We start from the raw sequence: 27568 nt of genomic DNA on the forward strand, positions 1-27568 counted from the left end.
AACTTTAACCAAAAATTCTAATTTAAAAAGGGGCATAATTCTGTCAAACTTCAAATCAGAGTTATGGAGATTGTTTCTCCTGTGTAGACTTTGATAGTAAATAACTATTTTAAGTTTCAAGTCAATGGCATTGATAGTAACAGAGATATTTGACTTTATCAAAAACTTTAACCACCGACGCCGATGCCGACACCGAGGCGAGTGCAATAGCTCTACTTTTTCTTAGAAAAGTCGAGCTAAAAAGGTCGTAATTGAACCAAAATAGCTGACAGAGTTATGTACTCTTGCCTACAGAATGAGCTCAGAATTATAAACAAGTGTTCAAAGTTTCAAAGCCGTATGTAAAAAAGTTTACACAGATAAGAACTGGTACGAAAAACTTAACCAAGATTTGTAAGTTAAAAGGGGCCATAATTCAGCCAAAATCCTTGATGGAGTTATACACTCTTGCCTAAACTGGGCCTAAACTTAACCAAGGTGTGACGCCGTCGCCGTGGTGTGTAGGATAGCTCTACTTATTCTTCGAATAGTCGAGCTAAACACAAAAGAAAGTGGGGCAGGGGATAGGCGTGGGGGAGCTGTAGATGAGGAGATGCGGGTGAGATGCGATGTTTGAGAGATGTAAAAAAATATTTAAAACATTTTGGAAGTGGTGGGGGTAAAAGTGAGTGAATAAGGGATACTTAAACATCGTATAAACATACGGGATATATGTACAAGATATACAAAATAATCTATAATTTGTGTAAGGAATGTATGTGTAAGTGTGGGGTTGTGGGTAGAGGAAGTGTAGGTAAAGCTTAAAGTGTAGGTACAAGGGCTACCAATGCTGAAAAATCATTATTAGTTATAAGTCAAACTGAGAAATGTGCCATAAAACTTTAACATTGCTACAAAATCTTTCCCCGGTGACCTTGACCTTTCAGCTACCTGACTCTCATGAAACCAAAAGCTTTCTGTCCCTTTCTAAGATCAATCATTATGCGAGGTTTGGTCTTTAAGAAAATATCTGTCATAAAATAAAATAAATAAAATAACTCATAAAACTTTAACCAGCACTATTACAATATTTGACCCCAGTGACCTTGACCTTTAGCATGCTTGACCCTAAACTAAAAGATGTCCGCCCCTTACCAGTACCAAACTTATGTGAAGTTTGGCATCAATGGGGGCAGTAGTTAAGAAGATCTAGTGACACTCAGAAGCTTGCCATAAAATGTTAACTTAATATTCTTCCGATAGTCGAGCAAAATAATTTTAAAGCCGTTTAAAAATATAGAGCGGGCATGAAGTTAAACTATTTGACCTTTTTTACCTTTGAAAAGTAACCTTGACTATGGGTATAATAACCTGGGTTGTGCACTCTGAACAGCGTCTTGATGAGATTAATTAGTCATAAAGGTTTCATGAAAATCTTCCCAGCAGACACAATGGACGGACGGACGAACAGACCGGCGGACATGCGTGACTCCAATATAGCCCCATATACTTTGTACGTGGGGACATAATTATATACAGTTCAGCATATGTCTAATTTGTTTAACAATGCTTGTATCAGGGCGGCTGTAGTGGTGTCATGCTTGTATGCTTGTGTCAGGTCTGGTGTAGATTCCTCATACTTGGTTCTTCCTTCTGCAGATATTTGTCACTTATTCATTTGAATGCAATCTGAAAAGAAATGAGGATGAATAATTTTGACACAAAATACTTCAAGATTTAAAGTCAAACTAAATCTTCCAGGATTTGGGGGAAAATGAGAACGGTAATATTTGACGAAATGCAGCATATTAACAATTACTGCATGCGTCTTTGCCGACCTTTTTACAAAATGTAGACGAAATTATATTGAAATAAGCTTCTACAAAATACAAGACAAGGTTGGAAACTTAAAATTATCTCATACATTTTATATGTCATAGCATTACCAGTGGATATTTTTTCCAATTCAACACTGAGTAACAAGAATCCCGCAAACCCTCTCCACCACCTCCCCCCTCTCCCCCCAACACACATACCTACACTTGCAAACTCTTGTCTGTATGTGCTTGTCTGTCAATATTCAAGAAAAAGAGTTATGGTTTACGACCTACCTTCTCATCTTAAGATAATAAACAAGACCTGTCGGAGGCAGCAACGCTCGATTATAAGGATCCTAATTTTGTACACACGCAAAACAGTTATGGAACCTGTACAATGCATGTCAGCTCGTGTGTTAAGTTTCAATTCATTCCCCTTTTAGTGGGTACCAAGATAACAGTTTCTAAAAACTTACATAAAAAACTAACCGAAAAGGGGCATAATTTTGTACAACTGCGAAGTAGAGTTTTGGAACCTGCACTGCATGAAAGCAAGTGTGTGAAGTTTCAATCCATTCCCCTATACCAACTAACAGACAAAAACTTAACCAAATCGGGACGCCGGCGACAGCAAATGGGCGAGTGCAATAGCTCTACCTATTCCTCGGATAGTCGAATGGTCTTGCGCATGACACATCATCTCATTATTGTAAACATTTATGCCAAGTTATTTCAAAATCCTTACATGGATGGCAGACCTGACACGAAACAGACCCTGTTAATCTTAAATGATCTCAATTATAAGTTTGACCATGACCTTGGAGCTAGGGGTCTGGCTCTTGCGCATGACACGTCGTCTTATTATGGTGAACATTAACGCCAAGTTATTTCAAAATCCTTTATGGATTGCAGAGTTACAGCCCGGACAAGAGTTTGCAAAGAGGCACTGATGCACGCGAGAACGGACAGTGCGATTTTAATATGCCCACCACCTTCGGGGTCATAGAAATGTACATTAAAATCCCAACCAAATGCACATAACCACTTCTTGTTGATAGTGTATACCAAGTTTCATTTGAACTGATATACAAGGTACTGATGTAGTAGTAATACCTACATGTATATTGTGAAATCCAAAAAGGAGCATAACTAAAAGATCATAATCGGACATAAGAGGGCCATGATGACCCTGGATCGCTCACCTGAGTAATATGAGCTTCATGTTTCAAATGTCAAACTGATGCTAAAATATTAAGAAAGTAGGTCAGTACAGTATAGGTTATATTGCGCCAAACAGGACTACAAATTTTTGTTTCCCATCTCATTTACATAACAAACACCGCCATGCGGGTACAGACACTCATCTGATTTTTTGTCTCTGTATAAAAGTAACATTGTCCTACTCATGATCTTCTAAGTCCAAAACGGGCCATAATTCTTGCAAAAATCAATGTAGAGTTACGGTACTTGCTGTGCACAGTCTGCTTTGAATGGCAAATAACTGCTCCAAGCTTTAAAGCAATAGTTTTAACCATTAAGAAGAAAAGGTGGCCTAAACACAAAACTTAACCAAAAATTCTGATATTTTCTAAGTCTAAAAGGGGTCATAATTCTTGCAAATAGCAGGACTGAGTTATGTTTCTTGCTGTACAGATTCAGCTTATGATGGTGAACAAGTGTTGCTAGTTTTAAAGCGACAGCTTTGATAGTTTAGGAGAAAAGCTGACCTAAACACAAAACTTAACCAAGAAATCTGATTTTCTAAGCCCAAAAGGGCCATAATTCTTGCAAAAAAGTAGGATGGAGTTATGTTTCTTGCTATACAGAGTCAGCTTTTGATGGTAAACAAGTGTTGCAAGGTTTAAAGCAATAGCTTTGATAGTTTAGGAGAAAAGCTTACCTAAACACAAAACTTAACCAAGAAATCTGATTTTCTAAGTCCAAAAAGGGGCCATAATTCTTGCAAAAAGCAGGATGGAGTTATGTCTCTTGCTGTACAGAGTCAGCTTTTGATGGTAAACAAGTGTTGCAAGTTTCAAAGCAATAGCTTTGACAGTTTAGGAGAAAAGCTTACCTAAACATAAAACTTAACCAAGAAACTTGATATTTTCTTAGTCCAAAAGGGCCATAATTCTTGCAAAAACAGGACCGAGTTATGTTTCTTGCTGTACAGAGTCAGCTTATGATAGCAAACAAATGTCATCAGGTAATTACAATAAAACAGTTTAGGAAATATAATCAGAAATTTTTAAACGAATTTTTTCCTATATAAGTCATATAACAAGTGACCCCCGGGCAGGGCCTCTTTTCACCCCAGTGGCATAATTTGAACATTCTTGTTGGAGAACCACTAGGCAATGCTACATACCAAGTATCAAAGTCCTAAGCCTTGAACTTTCAGACAGGAAGATTTTTTTAAAAAAATCCTATATAAGTCTATGTAAAACTTGGGACCCCTGGGGTGGGACCTCTTTTCACTCCAGGGTAATAATCTGAACAATCATGGAAGATGACCATAAGGCAATGCTGCATACCAAATATCAAAGGCCTAGGTCTGTGGTTTAAGACAAGATGATTTTTAAAGTTTTTTTCCTATACAAGTCTATGTTACTTTGGACTCCTGGGGCAGGGCCTTTTTTCACCCTAGGGGCATAATTTGAACAATCTTGGTAGAGGACCATTAGATGATGTCACAAACCAATTAGAGCTGCTTTTGAGAAAAGCGCATGTCTCCCACAACTGCCTAATCATCTAAATAGTAAGTCGGTCTTTATACCGTTTACTAACTACAAATATACCTTTGAAGAGTAAAAAGGCTGATTTTGGGTATTTCAAGGGCCGTAATTCTTAAGTGCCTGGGCCAATTTGGCTAGTTATTGAACTTGGCCGAGGACTTATGGTCAAACACACTTTGTTTAAGTTTGGTGAAGATCGGATGAGAATTGTTTGTGATTTGTGACAGACAGACACACACACAGACAGAAGTAAATCAATATGTCTCCTACACCACTGTGTGGTGGAAGACATAAATATCAAAGCCTCAGGCCCTGTGGTTTTGGACAAGAAGATTTTCCCTATATAAGTCTACATAAACTATGTGACCCCCAGGGCGGAGCCATATTTAACCCTAGGGGGATAATTTGAACAATCTTGGTAGAGGACCACTATATGATGCTACATACCAAATATCAAAGCCCTAAGCCCTGTGGTTTTGGACAAGAAGATTTTCAAAACATTTCCTATATAAGTCTATGTAAACCATATGACCCATAGGACGGGGCCATATTTGACCCTAGTGAGATAATTTGACCTAACTTGGTAGAGGACCATTAGATGATGCCACATACCAAATATCAAAGCCCTAGTGTGGTTTTGGACAAGAAAATTTTTTGAGTTTTTCCTTTCGGTTGACATGGCAACCAGAGTTCTGCATGGATTTCAATTCTTTGGGCAATTTTGATAGGTGGGGCTCCCAAGGATCATTCCTGTGAAGTTTGGTGTAAACTCAGTGTAAACTCGGTCACAAAAGCTCACCTTGAGCAGACAATGAATTATGCACATGCGCACTTAAGGTTTGATGATGTAAATTAAGTTGTATTTAAGTTGGGTGGAATATATACACAGTTGCAAATGTAGTTGTAATATCGTAAAAACTGGCATGATTAAACAAGGAGCTGCGTTCAATAAACGTTTGATGCCCCCGGTGGCATCCTTGTCGATAGATTTTCCAAAACGAGGTGAAGGTCAAGGTCAAGGTCAAGGTCAAACTGTGATCAGGTGATGTTTGAAGATGAGGAATGGTCACAGGTTACATTTGTATTAGTATCAATTCATTCTTGTAAGCGGTATTGATGCCAGATGAAATGGTCCCATTTGGTTAACCAAGAGATGGCCCATACAAAGCAACCTAAGTCCAAAACGAGGTCAAGGTCAAGATCAAACTGAGGTCAGGTGATGTCTGAAGATGAAGAATGGTCACAGGTTACATCTGCATAAGTATCAAGTCATTCTAGTAAGGGGTATTGATGCTAGACGAAACGGTCCAATTTGGTTAACCTCGTACGGACGAACGAACGGACGGACGGACAGGACAATCACTAAATGCCTCCCGCATCAGTAGATGCCGGGGGCATAAAAACTTCATGTAATAATCGTACATTAAAATCCGGACAATAAAAGCACAGGCCCAATTCATGTTAGTGACGTATACCAAACTTCATTTGAACTGGGTGGAAAGTGTAGGAGGAGTTGAGTATACAAGGTATGTATATAGCTGTATTACTGTTAAATCCAAACAAGAGCTGTCCGTAAGACAGCGCGCTCGACTTTTCTCAATGCTTGACTCTGAATTAGAGCTTTGCCAGTAAAAAGATTCTAAGTTAAAAAGGGAAATAACTTTGTCAAAATTCAAACAGAGTTATGGGAATTGTGTCTCTTGGTGTAGACTTTGATAGTAAATAACTATTTTGAGTTTCAAGTCAAAAGCTTTAACAGTAACAGAGATATTTGACTTTTAATAAAAAAGTCTAAGTTAAAAAGGGGCATAATTCTGTCAAATTTCAAATCAGAGTTATGAATATTGTTTCTCCTGGTGTAGACTTTGATGGTAAATAAGTATTTTAAGTTTCAAGTCAAAAGCTTTGATAGTAACAGAGATATTTGACTTCATCAAAAACTTTAACTAAAAAGTCTAAGTAAAAAAGGGGCATAATTCTGTCAAAATTCAAACCAGAGTTATGGTAAGTGTGTCTCTTGGTGCAGACTTTGATTGTATACAACTATTTTGAGTTTCAAGTCAAAAGCTTTAATAGTAACAGAGATATTCGACTTTATCAAAATTTAAAAAAAAATCTAAGCTAAAAAGGGGCATAATTCTGTCAAAATTCAATCAGAGTTATGGGGATTGTTTCTTCTGGTGTAGACTTTGATGGTAAATAAGTATTTTAAGTTTCAAGTCAATAGCTTTGATAGTAACAGAGATATTTGACCATCAAAAATTTTAACCAAAAATTCTAAGTTAAAAAGGGGCATAATTCTGTCAAAATTTAAATCAGAGTTATGGGGATTGTTTCTTCTGGTGTAGACTTTGATAGTAAATAACTATTTTAAGTTTCAAGTCCATAGCTTTGATAGTAACAGAGATATTTGACTTTATCAAAAACTTTAACCAACGGCGACGCCCACGCCGACGCCGGGGCGAGTGCAATAGCTCTACTTTTTCTTCGAAAAGTCGAGCTAAAAGGACTATAACTCGAGAAACAATAAATGAACATGAAGTCCCGACAATGTGCGCGTGTCTTCTTCATGTTGATGATTTATACTGGGCTACATTTGAATTGATACACAAGGTACAGACGTAGTTGTCATATCATTAAGTCCAAAAAGTTTCATTTGAATTTGAAAGAATCTGTATGAGGAGTTGAAAACACAAGAAAGTGTAAGAGATGAATAGAATGACAGACGGACAGATCAAACTCTATGTGCCTCCTGGGTGTCGATATCTGTGGCATAAAGAACTTAGTTTAAGTAAAAAGTGGACAGTATTTTTGACAGATTGGTGCAAGGACCTTATGTCATATGATGCGGATGATGATACAGAACAAGTATTTAATGTTTGAGTAACAACAGAGATAAAGTGAAAGTGCATGAAAACTTTAGCAATGACTCAAGAATGGCCAAAGATGTGGACGCGATTGTACATATGAGTAGGATAGCTCTCTACATAATTCGTAAAGACGTGCTTAAAACAAACTATTGATGAATAAATAGCAAAAATTAATCATATATTGCTTTCAGACTCCGGCAGAGTCAACATCAAATAAAAATTTTGAAAGGTATTACCTGGCATGCATCGGACTGTCAGCTGTCGGAAATACCAAACACAGGACGGCATGGTGATGTTTGTTTTCCGCAATCGATTATTTTTTCTATGTCCAACACTGCCTTCTTGCTTTTTAAACCTGAAATAAATTCATATTTTATAATCATGATGCTACAATAACCAGCAAAATCAATGAAATTCAATGAAAATACGCTGGGTATTGCTTAGTGGTTGACAATCGATTGTCAGACACATCCCTGCTGTGGGTTCAAGCCGCTCGAGGTCGTTAAATTCTTTCACTTCAAACTTTTGCTGAAGGTTGGTGGTCAATATTTAAAGTCAATCAGGGAATTTAATGGTTATAACATTGCTTATTGAAATGCTTACTTTGGAATGGCTTACTAATAAACACAGATTACGAATTCTAACTGACCAGTCAGACAGCCACATTTTACATTACTCAAACTCCACAGGAGTTAATGGAAACATTTTACAAAGAACATGTAGTGATTCGCAGTTAGTTAGAATTCAAATTCAGTCTTTAACCTCGCATGTTTTAGAGAATGCAAAAACTAAAACTGTTTAAAGTTTTATTTGAATAGCATGAAATTAGTACCATTTCGCAATGTTTCGGTCATATCAAAAGTATGAAGTAATAGTATCGGCGCCAAACCATGCCTTGAGTAAAAAAGAGCATTTTATGTCTAGACATCGAGAAAAATATACAATTACAAATACAGGATTTCTCAAGACCATCTGAAATAATGTCTTTAAAACCAAGTAAACAACCAAACAATGCAACTGTGTAAATGTGTAAAGGTCAGTTATTGTCGAAAGAATGACGAAAACGATGCCAACATTGTATGGCCCATGACACTTGAAAATGTTTGATAGAAAAATACTAAATATTAAAAAAGTTTTTAAACACCGGACACCGAACTCTAGAAAAAAATGCATGTGTCTAATTAAAGATGATAATGTTTTCCAAGTTTCATTTGTATTATAGGACATGAGTGCACAATGTTCTGATGTATTGGTAATATTTCGACGCAAGATAACCGAATTCAGTTCGTTAACCAGTAGAATCTAGCGCTCCAAGAAGCACACAGCTAAGTCAGAAACTATTAGTGTAATTTGAATTCTTGCTCGAACTCGCACCGCGTAAACGGCAATTCTTAAATAATTTAGCAGCCTACCTTGCTGAAAACAGTTGATAACTATAATGTTGACACAAGGGATCCAGCGCACCTCTGATGACCGGCATTGATAGGATACCAGCGTGTCTCTGGTGATCGGCATTGATAGGGTACCAGTACACCTCTGGTTATCAGCATCTATGTGGTACCAGCTAGGAAGTCCTACGACAACTGTAGTTACATCAACTAAAATTTACCTCCTGCTTATGCAGTTATAAACAGGCACATTGTTTTTGGGTTTCTCACTAGTACTAAATTACACCAAAGCCACTTATGGAAAACTGAGTTTTTCAACTTTCTTTAAAAATGAAAGACACTTTTAGTTATGTTTACATTTTACTGACAGAAAATAAAATTTAATTTTGCATTAAACTTTTACGGTTTAAAAGAGGCGCGTCTCAAACTCACACACCGATGATTGCGGATTCGAACCACGCCTCAGGCTGATATGGTAACAAACACCTGCCTTATTTAGACCACACCACTGCAGTGGGCCCAGTAGTTTTCTTGACGTAAATTTACACCAATCATGAAAACTTCATAGAGTAACTAAACTGAATTACCGACTTGTATTCAAAGTGCGTTATAAATTATAAACAAATCCTTACGTGTATTTATTGTCCAGGAAACTGCTTCTTGACGGATAGTTTGGGTTCCTCATCGGATAGATTCAATTTCTCATCGAATAGTTTTGAGTTTCTCGTCCGACATGTTTTTTCCTTTCACCAAAGCCAGAAACTGTATGCGCATTTCCCAGCTCTTGAATTACTCCAGGAGAAATATCGGCCTTTGCTTTCTAAAGGTTTAAAGTTATACACTGCTGACTGAATACTGGTAGTCATTACTACACAATTAACAATAATGTGCTTAAAATAAAAGAGAATTAAAACAATGTAGGTATACATTATAACCAGAAAATACCAGAAGTGTAGAAAATTTATTAAAATGAAAATGAATGTGAATAACTTGATTGAAAACTGCACGCCTAATATAAAGCTAGCCGAAGAAATAAAATAATTATACAGACAAATTACACACCTCATTGCGCCCGAGGAATAGGACCACTTTGCATTGTTCACTAAACCATTGTGAAATTCACATGACATCCTTGCACGTGCTTGTTTAGTCAACACCAGCCACTATAGCTGCTCCGCACATTTAACCATTGTGATATCTTCACAGGTGCTTGTAGTCAACATCATCCACCATTTTGGAAAAATCTGCAGAGAAATGCATTCAAAATTGGATAACATAAGTAGTAATATACAAACCTGTTCATCATAAAGAGAAATGCACATTTTGTTTGGTCTGTATCTCTATATCGTCTGCATCTCCATATCCATCTACATCTCCATATCCGTCTGCATCTCCATATCGTCTGTATCTCCATATCCGTCTGCGTCTTTATTCTCCAGGTACCCCAACATTCTAGTAGAAAAAGCAGCAAAACAAAATAAAAAACACAAATAAAAAAGAACATATCGCGCGTTTTCTCAGATGTCGTCTGCACCGTATGCCTGTCGTCTGTATATTTCATGGTGTGTCTTTCCAGCTTTCTAAAATTGATCGAGCAAGTAAAGTTATTAAAACACATTGCAATATTTTACTTATTCTAACAATCTAGTAGTAATAATTATGTTGATTATGTCACAGAGAAAAACACCTTGTAACGGAAGGAAAGACAAAGAACCAAAAGCGACAAACAGTTCGCACCATTAAAAACCCCTTTTTGACAAAACAACACAAACCATGACAAATACAAACGAAATGATCACACTGAAGACACCACAAACGCCATCACAGACATTAAAACAACACCACAAACACTGCCATATACACCGCCACAAACACTGCCATAAACACCGCCACAAACACACAACACAACAAACATTACCACGCCACCCAAACCTGACAAAACAGGAAACGCCGAACACAAAATATTACGAAACAAAAATATACAAGGAAGATTCTCAATAAGCGGACCTATTATCCAGATTTTCGTTTAAATTCAGGTTTTGCCTGAATTCGTTTTCAGGTCTTAGCAAGGCTTAGACTGTTTAAAGCTCAACGTTTACCACGTGATCCGCGATTGCAGGATTTCTCTCACTGCTGTTTGTAGGCTTGGACGTCTGTCTTCAATTAATACCATTGCCTAGATGTAGATGTAAGTTCCCATGGTAACTCTGTTGAGTGTATAGATACAGAAAAGCATGTGTAAAACAGAAACAAATATATCAAAATGTTGTCACAAAAAAAAGAAAAGTAAACATTCATACCCGATATGTTCCAAAATCTGCTCTTTAACTTTGTACATTTGAACGTCGTTCCACGTGATCGACAGCAGGATTTCTCTCACTGCAATTTGCCTGTAGTCCATTATACCCTTGCCTAGAGGTAGAGGTACGTTTCCATGGTAACCCTGTTGAGTGTATAGATACAGAAAAGCATGTGTAAAACAGAAACAAATATATCAAAATGTTGTCACAAAAAAAAGAAAAGAAAACATTCATACCCTATATATTCCAAAATCTGCTCTTTAACTTTGTACATTTGAACGTCGTTCCACGTGATCGACAGCAGGATTTCTCTCATTGCAGTGTGCCTGTCTTTCATTATACCATTGCCTAGAGGTAGAGGTACGTTTCTATGGTAACCCTGTTGAGTGTATAGATACAGAAAAGCATGTGTAAAAACAGAACAAGTATATCAATGTGTTGTCACAAAAAAGAAAAGTAATCATACACACCCGATAGACTCCAAAATCTGCTCTATAAATTTATACATCTGAACGCCGTACCACGTGATCGATTGCAGGATTTCTCTCACTGCAGTTCGCCTGTCTTCTATTATACCCTTGTCCAGAGGTAGATGTACGTTTCCATGGTAACCCTGTTTGGCGTATAGATACAGAAAGGTATATCAAACAAAGAAACACATATATCATACTGTTGCCTCAAGATAAGAAATTTAGACATACACGCCTTTTATATCACATAATCTGCTGTATAACGGTGTAGACCTGAACGTCGTTCGTCCATTTATTTCATAGATGTAGATGTATGTTTCCATGGTAACCCTGTTAAATGTTTAATACACAGAAAGAAATGTTTAAGAAAAGAAATAAACATTAATTAAATGCAAGTGATACCTTATAAATTCCAGACAAAGAAAATATAAAAAGCATACACATCATACATGCTCCAGATCTGACAACACCTTCGTCAATGATCTGTATGTATGCTCTTGACCTCTGCCACTGAAACACAACCTAAAATGCATGAAAGAACAAAATATGATTTTGTTAAACGTTAAAGACTTACATGCCAGTAAACTATTTTACAAAACATGTTTTCATGGAAACATCACTTGCATGAGACAAAGGACTTAAAATCAGTGAAGGCGATCTTTGAACAATATTATAACCAACTACTGAACGTCAGTTATCCGTCTAACAGATGAAGATGTACGTTTCCATGGTGATAAAATTGAGTATAACAAAAGCTGTCCGTAAGACAGTGAGCTCGACTATTCGTTAACTAAAGTCAAATAATAGCTGTAACTCGGCAAGAATTACATAACTGTATCATTTCATTACGATTTATTACAAAGTAAAATTTTATTATGGTAGCAACCAGCATGCAAAACTTCAGTGAAATAAGGGACATGATTAGACTTAATTTCAACCTAGACTTTTAACTTCGTTACGGATGTTATTTTGATGAGATGGATGTCCCGAGTGCAGTTTCAAACATTACTGAGATACAACTTGATGCTCGGAACTTTCTAAGACGAAAAAGGGCCATACTTTCAGTTAGACCAAGAGTTACAACTCCAGCATTATGTGAAGTTTCAATACAATATATAACTTAACCAAATTTTCTAAGTCGAAAAAAGGTGATACTTTGAGTTTAATTCAAGCAAGAGTAATCTAACTTGGGTACTGCAGTAGGCTTGATGGCCCAAAAGCAGTAAGTGAACTTTCAGTCCAGTACATACAGATGTTACTGAGATACAGCTTTGGTTACTTGCATGCAAACTTTAATCCACTTTTTTCAATTAAAAACGGCCAAACTTTGTATTAAATTCAACCAAGAGTTATCCAACTTAGATATTGTAGTAATTGTGATGACGGGAAAGTATGACGGGAAAGTATTATATGAGCCGCGCCATGAGAAAACCAACATAGTGGCTTTGCGACCAGCATGGATCCAGACCAGCCTGCGCATCCGCGCAGTCTGGTCAGGATCCATGCTGTTCGCTTTCATAACCAATTGCTATTAGAGAAACTGTTAGCGAACAGCATGGATCCTGACCAGACTGCGTGCTTTCAGTCCAGTACATACAGATGTTACTTAAATACAGCTTGGGTTACTTGCATGCAAACTTTAACCCAATTTTCTCAATCAAAAAGGCCAAACTTTGTATTAAATTCAACCAAGAGTTATCCAACTTGATATTGTAGTAATTGTGATGACGGGAAAGTATTATATGAGCCGCGCCATGAGAAAACCAACATAGTGGCTTTGCGACCAGCATGGATCCAGACCAGCCTGCGCATCCGCGCAGTCTGGTCAGGATCCATGCTGTTCGCTTTCATAACCAATTGCTATTAGAGAAACTGTTAGCGAACAGCATGGATCCTGACCAGACTGCGCGGATGCGCAGGCTGGTCTGGATCCATGCTGGTCGCAAAGCCACTATGTTGGTTTTCCCATGGCACGGCTCATATGAAGATTCAATCCAATACAAAAAGTTGTTACTAGAGATGCAGCTTGATAGTTAATTGCACGCAAAACGTAAACCCAAATTGGACAATCATGCGTATAAAATTCAAACAGGAATTATCTAACTTGGTTATTTAAGTCGGTTTAATGATTGGAAAGTATTGTTGTGTAAAGTTTCATCCCAAAACATGCAACAGTTACTGAGATATGATCTTGCACCTGAATTTTAACCAAGGTGTGTCGCCGACGCCAGGTTGAGTAGAATAGCTCTCATTATTCCTAGAAAAGTCAGCTAAAAATGCATACAGGCGTGTGTAAGAGCACAAATGTTAACACTAGTGTTGCCTTTATGTATTCAAGACAAAACAGGGAAAAGAAACTTACATACCCAATAAGCTCCAAATCTGAAAACATGTCCATCCCCGATCTGTATGTATAATTGTATGGTTTTGATTGTTGCCACTAAGACACAGCCTAAAATTAAAAAAAAATAAAAATAGTCATGATTTTGATGGAAGTTAAATACCTCGCTTATCATTAAAGCTAACCAAGCTCTACGACAACATCACTTGTACGAGACAAATCAAATGACTCAAAATCAATGCAGACGATCCATGAAAATTATCCATGAACATTATCACAGAGAGAAAACTGATAGACGTCGACCATCCATTTCTATCATTATGTAGATGTAGATGTACCTTTCCATGGCCATCATGTTAAGTGTATAACATACAGAAACCATGTATAAAAAAAACCCAGAAACAAACATATATCGTTATGTTGCCTTTAGACATTTCAGATTAAAAAGGAAAAGAAAACATACATGCCCTAAATGCTCCATATCTGAAAACACCTCCGTCAGTGTCCTGTATGTACGTTCTTTCATCTTTGTCACCATGGTAACCTGAATGCAAAAATAAAACATGACTTTGTTAAACGTAAATGTCTCACTTGCAATTTAAGCTATCAAAGCAATTTTAAAAACATTTGTTTTCGTGGAAACATCATTTTTATGATACTTTCACGATCAATGGAATGACTTAGAATCTGTATAAAACTTAACTTCCAACAAAGATTTTTGGTGCTAATCGTTTTCATTTCCATAGATAATTATAACCTTAAAAGTTGACCCTAAAACATTTATCTAATGTTACTTGCCTATCGTTGCTTGAAACGGAATTATCGCCTGTACATGTTGCTATTGCCTGAGATGAACAATTGCTATGGAAACAATCAAATTCTGTAGTGTGCAATGGATTCTTTTCAATTGGAACATGTTTAAGTCTCATTTATTTGACCGTGCCAACAACCTGGCATCCATGAAAAAATGTACCAATGGGCGCGCATAGTATAGCTTACAGACTTCCGGTCTGCCTTCAAAAATGCAAAATAATTTGAGAATATTGACTTAAAATCAAGTCTGATACTCTTACTCCTTTACATATATGGTTTCAAGCGGCACAATTATGGCATCGGTCCCTACACGGAATGAATGTGTGTATAAAAAAAATTCCAGAATAGACTAAATTTTCACTCCCAGTTAAAAAGATAATCGCATTTCAAAAAAAAATGTGTAGAAAACACAAAATGAATCATTTATAAACTTAACTGATGAAATGAGAAAAAAAAAGAACGACAGAAATAGGAAGAAAATAGAAAAGAAAACAGAGGAAGAAAAAAAATACATACCATTTTTGGCGTGACCCTCTGAAAACCCGCGCTAACGCTAACAATAACAATATGTTGTCATGAAAGTCACGTGCTAAGTGAACTGAGCATAAACAGTGCCCCGGGAATAACGTGTTGATTAATTCACAAAGGGTGAGTGAATTGTGTAAGATTATGTCAAACATGTTTTGTACGAGTTCGATAGAGTTACCGGGTCATTGCACCGCACCGCTGTTATGTGTAGCAAATTATGCGTTCCTAAAAGATCACGTTGATTTTTTTTCACATAACATCATTTGTGGAGAAACTTCATACAAATGCTGATTCAACTCGATGACTGATATACGTTGGCCTGCAGTTGCGCATCGGACTCCGCTGCTGTTGCGATACGCTTGACCTGTGCCGGCGGTGACTTGTCTCAGGTAGCGACACGCACATGGGGGTCACATGTACAATATCGGGATGGTACAGCAAATTTCTCAACTTCTCCTTTTTTCAGTCTTTTCTATCACACCCCTGTTTTGGGATTGGACCGGTTGAACGTTGTATGCTTATACTACCAACCCCGCCTCGCCCCGCCTCACCCCTTGCGCTGAATTCTTTCCAAACAAGATTAACCAAAAAATGGCATCGTCCGGAAAATTCTTTCAAAATTCGACACAAAATTTCAGAAAAGAACTGTAAATTTCAGCTTAAACTGATTTTTTTTTCTGACGGTAAACATCAAACACTGAATCTACACGAATTTATGATTTTTCAAAGGATTATATGAAATTCTAAATAAAAACCAGGAACTGTATTTTTATCGGAAGGCCACAATTGAATGTGTTTGAGTCCTTCTATTTAGATGTTGAAAAGATCTCTGACAAAGAATAAAGAAAGGAAATTTGTTTATCGGAGTTCATGCAGTGGTAAAAATTCTTGCGACATAAAGCGTTAAAAAGTGCGACACATAGCTGCAGATAATAGGTGCTTGTGACAGATAACGATGATGCGACATTAAACGGTGCCACACTGCCCCGTACACTGGGAGCAACCATCCAGTACTCACCGCACGCTGCAGTTCAAGACCTGTCCTATCAGCAATTCAAGACCTACGTACATTGCCCAACAATCCAATACCTGCCGCGTTTTGTCGTCAGATACCTTCACTATTGTGCTGCGCCCTCGTGAAATAATTAGGCCCGACGTATAACTGCCCATCGTGCATAATTAAGAAATGTTTTATAGCAAAAGAGTGTTGTAACACTTATTCTAACACGAACCGATTCATTTTCCTATAACACAAAGAAGACAGAAAACAGTGAATTATTATACAACAAATCACTATTCTGACGTCACAATTATTACGTCATGGCGTCAAACGGAATAGCGGCGCGCTGGAAAAGAAACCGATTGAAAACGGGCAAATATTTAATGAATGTCGTCAAGAATTTACCTAAAAATCCTTGGTAACGTGTTAGAATCGAAATAATATAACTCATTTAGTGATTTGCTCTTGAATAAATCATTGTTTGTCATTCAGATGCGTATTATTATATCACTCGGGCTGCGCCCTCGTGATATAATTCCTTCGCATCTGAATGACAAACAATGATTTATTCAACGACAAATCACTGGATGAGATATATTATTTCTTAATTTATGCACGATTGGGGGTTATACGACGTATTACCGCCCGAGTGTATAAATAGTGTTAAAACACGGTTTCGCTATAAATTATTTCGATTCTAATATGCCCTTAATCTAAAACAGTAGTTAAAATATAGTAGCGCTCTTTCTTGGTCGCAACAAAAACATTGACGTCACCGCACGTTAACGTGACGTCATTCTAGCGTAAGAATGTTTTAACAGAGAAAAGCATATTGGAAATATTGTTAAGACACTCTTTTGCCATGAATTATTTCTTAAATAAATTGATATATTGTGCCTCAAGCGTCATTGAATTACCATGAAATGCGCGCGAGTTGTTTATTTACGTTGTCGTCATTTTCTTTTGAGTTATCCGTTTTGGAGCCGTAATACGTTTACGCTTTGACACGGAATGAGCATATATAAAAAGGTGTTTAAACATGCGAGCGCGATAATCTCTTTGTTAACGTTTTCTTTCCTGTTGAAACAACCCCCGAAAAGTAACAAGAACAGCAGTTTTAAGCTAGAATTTACATAAAATCAAGTGAAAAGTAGGGGTAATGTATCTTCTGAGTGAACTCGCCTACAGCAATCACACTGCTGTGACCTGGTAATACATCTCGTACTTAGATTGAGTTTTACTTCACCAAATATAACCGTCTCTTTTTCTTTCTACCAACATGTCAACACATCAGCCAAAAACTAGCCTTACATGTATTTTATTTCTGTTTAGCCATCCCAAGTGAATAATTAATGCCTCCATTACGCCAGTTTGTACTGATAAGCCTGAAACCTTCACTTCCGGTGTAGTAAATGTGCAGACGTCTGTTCAAAATAGGAACAGGGACAGTGACTGCCTATAAGACAATGTGAACTGAAATTTGAAGGGGGGGGGGGGGGGGGGGGGGGGGGGGGGGGGCGAACCGGCCAATTCGTGGCTTTTAACGTATTCTTTAAAGGCAGTTTACAAGTTGCAATCTTCTTATCAATTTCAGTCAGACTGCAAAACACTTGATTTACGTTATATTTCAACATACTTTATTGAATCGTAATGTAAAAAAAATAATTAATCATAGATTTATGTAAATTTTATTCTGGACGCGAACTGTTTTACCAGATACTTCATCCAGTTATTTTATCCCATACGAGAAAAAGATCGAACATAGATAAACGATTCCAGTATAACAGCAGTTGTCTGTCCTATCTGCAGGGCTATATAATTTGATTTCAGTTTTAAATTATCACGACAGTTTGAGAACAGTTTGACCGCCCTTTCTGGACCTTTTCTCTTTCTTTCTGTCATTCTTCTGTTTCCTTTTTTCCTTCTTGCTCGAATGTGGTGTCGTTGACACTTTATAATCTTCTTCCACGTCCTCCAGGTAGGGGTCCTTACAATGGAAATAAAATCAGTGTTGTTAAACAATCTCTGCATGAATTGTGACAAACAAGGCAAAAACCTGATCCCATTTTCGCAAATAATTTTCGGTCTCAGCTGAGTTTGAGATCGAAATGTTGATGACAAATTTTACTAGGACTTCTAAATCAATGATAATCAATACTGAATAGTCAATTGAAAAAGTCATTATTTTAACACTTAATTTAAGCATGCAATTTAGATATAAATAACAATTATCACACGTTTGACGTCGTGGGATTACATAGATTTGATAATACACTAGCGTTATAAAGCTTTGACGTTGACGTCGTTTTATGTATAGGAGACGTTGGTCGAATTGCTTCAAATTGGTTTATGATTAGTAAAGAAAGAAGAAAGTTTGATGTTTCAGCAGGAAAAGTTTGCATGTGATAAAAAGAATATTACATTTGTGTCTTTCCACATTGAATTTATTAAACTCTATTTAAATTTCGTTACCAAACTCAGCTGAGGCTGAAACATTTTTGTGAACACGAGGCATGCCTGGCGATGTTTACATTTTTTTCTGTTTTATGGGCATGATAAGTATACACTCGTGCGGGATGTACAGACAAATTTAACTTCCTCTTCAGATACATAGTCATATTCATATAATACCTAAATCACATTCGCATTGATTTTGTCGGGCTGTAAGACACACCGGCACAATTTAGGTAATGTGGCTACTGCCCAGCCTTTGGTGCTGGATGAAAACCAAAAGTGTCTCTTTCAATGACGGTCTATACTTAAGTCGGCTGTAAAGCTTTCTTTCCATTGTACATTCCTTGCTGTGTTTTGAACCCACAGCCATGAGGGGACAAGCGATTTAAAGTCAGTGACATTAACCTTTTCATAACAACAATGAAACGAATGACTTAAGAACAGTTTCCTAGCTAAAAACGGTGACAAATATGAAATAAATGAATATTAAAGTAATGAACCCGAATGAACAATCAGTACTTTCTGTTCGATAATGTTTTCTTCCTATGTATGTTCGACGTTCTCCGATTGGAACAGAAACCATTGACTGTACAGGATTTATTTTTTCGTCCGAAGAATGCGGTAAATTGCAGACGATAATAGAATCTACGTTATCTCACGGGAATTGTCGATTGTCATTACGGGTCCACTACCTTAACATGTTTCTACTTACGTCTGCTCTTTTGATTTCTTCAGGAACCAGGTGGAATTCTCTGTCGTCGAGCACCTGTGGCTGATCGACAGCATTCAGAATGACAGGTGACGCTGCGCGCGCACATTCTTCCTGTTCTTCCGGTTCATTTTCAACATCCTCTCTATATTTAGTTTCATCTATGACAACTGCGAGGTACTCCTCCATCATGGTTTCGTAGTCGTTAGCGTGATTTTCTCTACCAGGTCTTAGATGTTTGTTTGCTTCTCCTTTTGTTTTCACTTTTTCTTTTATCTCAGCACGTAATTTCTTTTTATCTGGGCGTTCCCCGTGCCCTGGTTCTACAACGCAACGCCCATAATCAATTGTTGCCTCCGTCTCTATATATACTGGCGTTGTCTCATCCGCACTGGGGACAACGGCACTGTCGATAGAGTGAAGCGGAGGTAGTTGATTTTGGGTCGGCCTCTCTTCTTTCTTCTCGTCTGATGAAACTGTTTCCGGATCAAATCTGTACGGTGTAGATTCGTTTTCTTGTCTGGCCACACCTCTTGTTCGTCGTCGTGCAGTTTTTATTATTCTACCTTGGATGCTTGTAGTATCTGATGTTTCTTCAGAATCTAACAAGAAATTTAACTAAAATTATTGCAGATGTAGAATCCAAGCGTTTAAAGCTAGCTAGACGTTCACACATACAAGGCGATTTTTTTCTTTCTCAAATAACTAACACTTTTTTTCAGAAAAATGCACACAATTCCTTGAACGTTTACAATAATATCGTAACAGCTACCTAGCTATCGCGTGGCAGAAATATGCAACCATAGAAAATTACCACAGTATTGCTTTGAATCTAAAGCAATGCAAACAACCTATGTGTTTACTGTTAGTATAACTGAAATAATATTAAAGCGGAAAAGAAAAGGTTCGGACACGGAATTTATACATTTTGATACCCATATTTGAACTTTTAAAGAAACTGTGACAGATGTAGTGTTGTGGACCATTGTACAGTATGGCGTCACAATAAATTATGTACCAAGTTTAAGCAAATTTTGATTGTAGACCCAGATTCGAAAGATCAGTGACTTGAAGACAGAAAAGTGGACTTTGTGCTGCAAGCTTTATGTTTAGCCTTGGAAAGTTTTTGATCATTTGTTCTTTGCCCATACAAAAAAGTAGTGTGCAAATTTCTGACCTACAGAGAAGAACTTAGAAAGACAGACAGAGATAAGTAACGTGTATTACTAATATTAATATTAGAATTCTATGAAACGTAATATTTTTCGTCGACTATTAAATAGTATTTCTGTCTCTGATACAATTATAAAAAAGTTGAAAAAAAGTTGAGAAATTATATCTGAAATCAGCTGGGTATTGTTTATTTGATTACTGTGAAACCATTAACCCCTATTATGCTGGACCTTTGCGACCAGTATAGATCATGATCGGCCTGAATATCCGTGCAGTCTGGCAGTGATCTGCACTGTTTGCCATTCAGTTAGTATCTTTTTGGTAAGCAATATATGGCTAAACAAAGCACCACTTTTAACAGTTAATGAAACTGTCCAAATTGAAAGATGGATAAGTTTATTATAGAAATTTAGCAGGGTAAGAGTTCAGTTTTGTGAAGGATTTCGTCGTTGTGTCCATTTACGAAATTTAGTTTCAAGAAACAAACACAATTCCCAGTTTAATAAATCTGAATTCGTACCCCACGAAAAAGCAACTTGAGCCGAAACCACGAAATTTAATGCCCATGAAATTGAGTATTTCCACAGTATCTGTACGTTCATACAAGTTCTAACGGAATCTTATTTTTCAACAAACTAAATTGACTTAAAGACGGACGTAGATAAAACTGATGCGTGTACAACAGAAAGTGGAAGTTGAAAACACACGATGTAAACAAAGGATACAGTTAATGGAGTGTCTTCAATTTGTGTTAACATTCTCGCAGATTTAGCGGGTTTCAAGTTTAGTCATTACCTTGTTTCTCTGTAAGGTCCAAAGCATGTTCTGCCTTGCTACGTTTCACCTCAGATGTCCCACTAACATTGTCAAGGCTCGAGCTTCCATCTGCAGCTGCTATGGTTACAGAAGATGGCTGATTCGTTGATGATTTGTCTGAAAACAGGTAATAGATATATTAACCTAACACTTCATCAAGAGCGGGGCAATATACGCCCGAAGGGTTAAATCAGAGGATGGGAGCATTATTTAAAGAAATTGACTGTTGAAGATCAAAGGACAGGAACAACAAAGGGAAGAAATTCGAAAAAAAAAATTCTAAGTCCATAAAAAATATTCTAAATCCACAAAAAAATTCCTTACCAGGTACAGGTATGTCAAAATACACCTAAAAATTGAAGGTACCATCCATGTTGGTCCCGGTTTTTTTCCCTACGGCCAATAATAAAACAGTTTCAAAATAAGCTATTTATAGTAACATAAAAGGAAAGTAATTAAACAAAATTATTGTAAGAGAACAAAAAAGGGATCTGCCAAATAAAAACAATAGCCCTGCAATGCAGAGCAATATACGCAAAGCAAAGTCATATATGACCTTTGACCCCTAAGTGTGACCTTGACCTTGAAGTGAGTCATCCGAAACATGCGCTCTGCACGTCTTCTCGGTATGGTGAACATTTGTGCCAAGATTCTTTGAAATCCTTCAAGCAGTTCAAGAGTTACAGAGCGGACACGAAACAAACTGATATGACCTTTGACCCCTAAGTGTGACCTTGACCTTGAAGCGAGACATCCAAAACATGCGCTCTGCACGTCGTCTTGGTGTGATGAACATTTGTGTCAAGTTTCTTTGAAATCCTTCAAGGGGTTCAAGAGTTACAGAGCGGACACGAAATTGCTAACGGACAGACGGACGTCCGGACGGACAGACACCGGGGGTATAAGATAAAACGTGGAAAATAAAAGTTGATTTTGACCTCTTTCCGACCTTTGACATTCAGCTTCAGCATTGACATGTATAAGTCATGACCTTGAACCACTTCTATTCAAAATTAGACATTTGTATGGAAACCATATTTTTTGGACACTTGTGTTTGTTTATCTGGTGATAGAACTGCTGAAAATTAGCTAAATATCTCGGTCCACTGTCGTACCCGTTAAATAATGCTTGTTCAGAAGTATAATTGCTTACCTTTGACGAAATTGCAATATACACATGAATTTAATGAAGAGTAATTATGATTTAGTGTTTAGACCCAACGAGTACTAGTATCAGAATTAAGAAAAGAAGTGTTTTCACTTTGACCAGCTTTGTAGTAAAATGATACAAAAATACTTACATTTTGACTTACTTCTGTTCTTCGCTTGATGGGCAGAGTCATATCTAGTTGATGGTCTTGATGTTTCTCTATTGAACAACTTTTGCCGGACAATAGGTTTACTCACTGCCCATTTAGCGCAGTTGTTCTTGCTTTTATGTGTTTCGTCTTTAGTTGACTGCAATTTCTCATTTCCGATGTTTCCTTGTTGGAACGGTGCATCGTCTACAAAGGGAATATTAGCATCTTGGTGAGTATTGTCGTGACAATTTGCATTTCTTTTCTGAATTACACTTACCCCATCGCACACAGACGTGAGATCGGAATCGTTGACATCCGAAAGTTGAACTTCCGTTTCCGGAATATTTGATGAGGTAGCACGTGGAAGTTCGTTCTCTGAAAGTGGGGATATAAAGCCATCTACGTTTCTAACAGGTAGGTCATAAAATGAACGACGAGCTCTGTTTCGATCAATGGCTATGTTTTCGCGGATAGCAGAAATTCTTCTTTGCACCTGAACTGATATGCTATGTGGAGTTGATGCATCTGCTGAACTATCTGACATATCGTCTGCTTCTTGATCAAATGTCCCTCGGACTATTGCTTGGACATATTCGTCAGGTAAGTCGCTAGCTAGCAGTATTACAGCGAGCGTCTCAATGATATTTTCGTCCCGAATTACTCGGATGTAATCTAAAAGAGTGTAACTGTTTCCGCTACAAGCTTTCAGAGCGTTCTCTAATGCCATACGAAAGTGTCCTTCAGTGATTGTACGTATGTAGTTCCGAAGCTGTGTATTGCTATCATCATCATCAACACTTACTATGCTATTCAACACTGGGGAAAACTGTCCATCGCGAAGAATATCTACATAGTCCATTACAGATGTAATTCTACCTTCCCCAGCTGTTAGTATATCTTCTAAGACTGTGGAAAATCTGTCGTCATGTATCATTGTAATGTAATCTTTCAATGTTGTAACACAGTCATCAGCCGCATCAAAAATATCATTTATAACAGCGGAGACAATCGTATTACTTGTTTCTTCTCTATCTGGCGCGAAATATTGTTCATTTTGATTCATGTCTTCTGTCAAATTGGAACTATTTTCTTCTGCGGAAGCGGATGCCGTTACTTCCTGACTCAGCATCAGCTTTTCTCCATTAAAAGATGAAACAGTAAATCTTTTGCCCGAAGACAGGTTTTCCGAAAATTTAAATACAATTGCATTTTTATTTATCAATTTGTTTATTCCTTTCATTAGATCTCTAGCTTCTTCGTGCGAGAACCCACTATTGGCATATATAAATTCCACAAGCTTGCCGTCATCTTCTCCGGGTAATGAACTAGCTGGTAACCGAACGAATTCTATTTCGCCCCTTGATAACATAGTGTGTACAATATGTAATAATCTACGCTCATGGTTTATAATCACACTGGCTTCTGTAGTCCGCCGTACAGCTCCATTGTTTGAGTTTTTATAATGCACAGGATACGAGGTAACCATTTGGCCAAAATGTTGCTGGGAATTTACTTGAACTGTCGAATCGATTTTGTCAGAAACTAACTGTTGGTCGTTTTTGCTACCAGCTGATCGCGGATTTTCTTGAACATTGGAATTGATGGTTGTCTGGTTCTCTACAGGAATCATTGTGTTGTTCTGGTCAGCAGTCTGGTTTGAATCAATTGGAACCGTGCCATCGACTTTGCAATGAGTTGGTTGCTGGCTTACAATATGCATGAGCATGTTTTTGACAGCGTTTGACCTTGAATTTACAGAAACCGTGGGATCAGTTTTACGAGAAATTTGCTGCTGATTTACTAGAATCGGGGTATCATTTTTACAATATTGATGTTGGTATTCAGAAGATTTGGCACAATTTTTGCTAGTGATTGGATGTTGGTTTATTGGAATCGCGAGGCTGGTCTTTTCGTCGTCTGGCTGCGACAAAGGTGCTGTAGAAGTCGAGTCTTTATCAAAATTACAAGGTCTTGAATCCTTTAAATATGTGCATTTCCTAGGGCTACAACAATCAGCATCTATTTCATCAAGAAGGGCTGAAATACTGCAACTACTTGCCGATGTGAGGCTGTCTGAAGCTGTTAAATCCGAGAATTCACAGTCCGAAACCAAGTTCCAAATCGGGGCCCTTTGACCCCCGTCTCCTGAACCAAGAATGTCTGCACGTTGCGGGATCAATGAGCTAACATCAGCTGCATAAACCTGAAGAACATTTGTTGGTGTTGAGCACATATTCGGGTCTTCGTCAATGGTATTGTAAGGTTTCAATAATTTCCAGAAACTTTGTAATGGTTTTACCTCATCACTCTTTGATTGCTCATCGGAAGTTGTGTCAAATTCATCACTCGTAGTTTTAGTCCGGTTCGTCTCATCTTCGTCTGTAATAGCCGACAGTATTCCGTTATTCGGTTTAAAAGGCTCTATTTTTTCATTTTACTATTGTATCAGTCGAAAAAAGTCTTGATCAGATCCGGTAGTGTTGCACTTTTGGAATTATCAATGAATTCTTCAAAATAAGATTGAATTACTACTCCGTCTGAATTGTACATGTGGCCAATTTCAAAAATTATTTAGTGACCGAGTTACTCCTGTAAGAAAACTTGTTCGACAGGCTTTGAAAGTTTCTTTTCATCTCTGACTTTTTCAGTGTCGTGTAAATCAAAAATGTACATTTCCGCTTTCATCACATGTGTACATACAGCAAGATTGGTGGTAGTATTTATGCTTATCCGGCAAAATTTCACAATGACTGAATGCTTAGCGCAACAACAGTTACTAGTATGCGACATATTCAAGAAATGTAAACAAATGAATATTACTAAATGTATATCGGAGATGTTGCTAAAGAAAACAGAACTGAGTTTTAATTTGTCTCAAAATTTAATGACGTGATTTATACTTAATTAATAAATAAATGCAAACGTATTACATGTATGCATTTTATTTGCGTTCCTGAGTTAATAACGATAGTTTGAACCTCCTTACCTGCACGACTTTCACGTTCAATGCTGTCAAATTCATCTGCATCTGTCTCATCTAGTGATACGTCTTGACCATGAGCGCAGCACATTGAGAAAGTCTTTCGGAGTTTACTCTTTACGTTTAATCCCTTCGATTTTCGAGGCAATTTCCTTTTAGACGGAGCCGCATTTTCATTGTAATTGTCCACCTGTTAAAAATTTCAACTGATAAGTTTAAAAGATACATATTTGGATATTTTTAATATCTGGGAAAGTCTTGTATAATGAAGATCTTGCAGGCTGCTATAGAATTAGTAGCAAAAATGAAATTTAGATGAAAAATTACCCATCAACAATTTGGCATATTAAATTGTTTTACTATCCTATATTAGTATAATTTTACAAGTTTCAGAAATTCCTGTATACCAGCTTTAGTGCTATTTAATTAATATGATGTTCAAAGGTGGCATTGATTGGCATTTATCTTCGCAAATTATTTTTGATCCACCAAATCCGTAACCGGCTTTTCGAAAATTTCGGCAAGATCATTCGAAAGTACTGTCATAATTAAGGTAAACGTAAAATGATTTTTGTGATGTTTTTAGACAAAAATAAATACCAATTTATGTATAGAAAAAATAGAATACCAATTTAGAATACTAATTTCTGTATACAAAATTGAAAACTGATTTAGACCTACATGTGTATCAAAAATTATTTAAACCTGTCAATTTTTAACGAGACCGAAAACCACGAGTTTGGCAAATTTTAAGTTTGAAAGGGCCCATAACTACTGGTACACCAAAAATGGTGGTTTGTAGGCAAAGTCGAACTTGGCCTGTATTTTATAACGTTACACCTGTGCACCAAAATATATTTGAATCTGTCAAGCCTTTCACGAGTTATTGTCCGAAAGCTACGAGTGTTGGAAAGGGGCCATAACTACGTTAAAAATGGTGGTTGCAGGCAAAGTCTCCGAAGCCGACCTGTATTTTATGTTACACATGTGTAAATTCTACCAAAATTTATTTAAATCTGTCAAGCCTTTCAAGTATTATCCGAAAACCATGAAAACCAACGGACCGACAGACCGACAAGCTCACTCCTATATACCCTACTCCCAAACTTCGTTTGTGGGAGTATAATTACATTATGCTTTATAATAGCTAAACAAAATTTAAAATTCATTGAAGAATGTACGTACAATATTGTCTATATCGTCAAATTTGTCCACGGCGTTGATTTCGCCTGTTGCGCTTCCTCTTCTGCATGCGGAAAATCGAGTAGACAAACAGGATGTCATAGGACAACACAGGCGCCTTTTTGAATCCGAGCTGTTTGCTATGTCCGTGTTGTCTCTACTGTCGACAGAAAACTTCTCGGTACTGATTTGTCCTTCGCTTTTCATTCTGTAAATTAAGCTGAAAAGAGCATGCTTTAAAAATAAAATTGCTTTCTTTGAAACTTGTTTATGTCTAAAGACGTTATATCGACGTCACACACAGGAACGTTACGAATGGCGCGCAACGTTAGCGTGCATAGACGCTTGAGAGCTGTAGCGTTTTGATTTGAACCATAGGTTTTTTTTACATTAAATCCAGCAATTCAAATGCTAGGGGCGAAACTTAATACGTATATGTATCGTAAGTAAATTGATACAAATGTTGCGTATATTTGCTAAGGTTCGTAAATTTTACACACTATATTAGAATATCGTTTTTAAAATCAGATTGTCATTCACTTTTACAGTAGATGAACACTACTGGAAACGAGCAAATCCGATGAATTGGTATCCCCCGCCGAAAGTGTTTGTGGTGACGAATGGAAAAAAGATATATCCGGCAAAAGTTAAGGATGTTACAAAGAAGCAAATAATTTCAGTAGTCAAAATCAATTTAACAGGGGTATTGTTA

At 37.2% G+C, this 27568-nt stretch overlaps 1 protein-coding gene and 1 pseudogene across 1 annotated transcript; both read right to left on the reverse strand.

Moving 5' to 3' along the window:
- Positions 1-16411, reverse strand: part of LOC123532381 (uncharacterized) — a 30124-nt pseudogene extending 13713 nt beyond the window's left edge.
- Positions 16412-18037: 1626 nt separating this feature from the next.
- On the reverse strand, positions 18038-27063 carry LOC123530924 (uncharacterized). The gene is made up of 6 exons (XM_053518057.1): positions 26860-27063; positions 25681-25864; positions 22695-25073; positions 21373-21510; positions 19408-20006; positions 18038-18228 (listed from the first exon to the last, which is right to left on the reverse strand). The coding sequence occupies exons 1-6, from the start codon at positions 27061-27063 to the stop codon at positions 18082-18084; spliced, it is 3651 nt and encodes a 1216-aa protein (XP_053374032.1). The 3' UTR covers positions 18038-18081.
- Between the last annotated feature and the right edge of the window lie 505 nt (positions 27064-27568).

Source organism: Mercenaria mercenaria, chromosome 11 (assembly GCF_021730395.1).
Source record: "Mercenaria mercenaria strain notata chromosome 11, MADL_Memer_1, whole genome shotgun sequence".
NCBI lineage: Eukaryota > Metazoa > Mollusca > Bivalvia > Venerida > Veneridae > Mercenaria > Mercenaria mercenaria.

Bases quoted from the DNA above. Each gene is read 5' to 3' on its own strand.
- LOC123530924 (XM_053518057.1), bottom strand. From the start codon at position 27,063: ATGAAAAGCGAAGGACAAATCAGTACCGAGAAGTTTTCTGTCGACAGT. The intron at 25,865-26,859 runs GTACGTACATTC...AATTTTTAACAG, and splicing joins TTGACGATATAGACAATATT to GTGGACAATTACAATGAAAA. The intron at 21,511-22,694 runs GTAAGTATTTTT...ACCTGTTTTCAG, and splicing joins GAACAGAAGTAAGTCAAAAT to ACAAATCATCAACGAATCAG.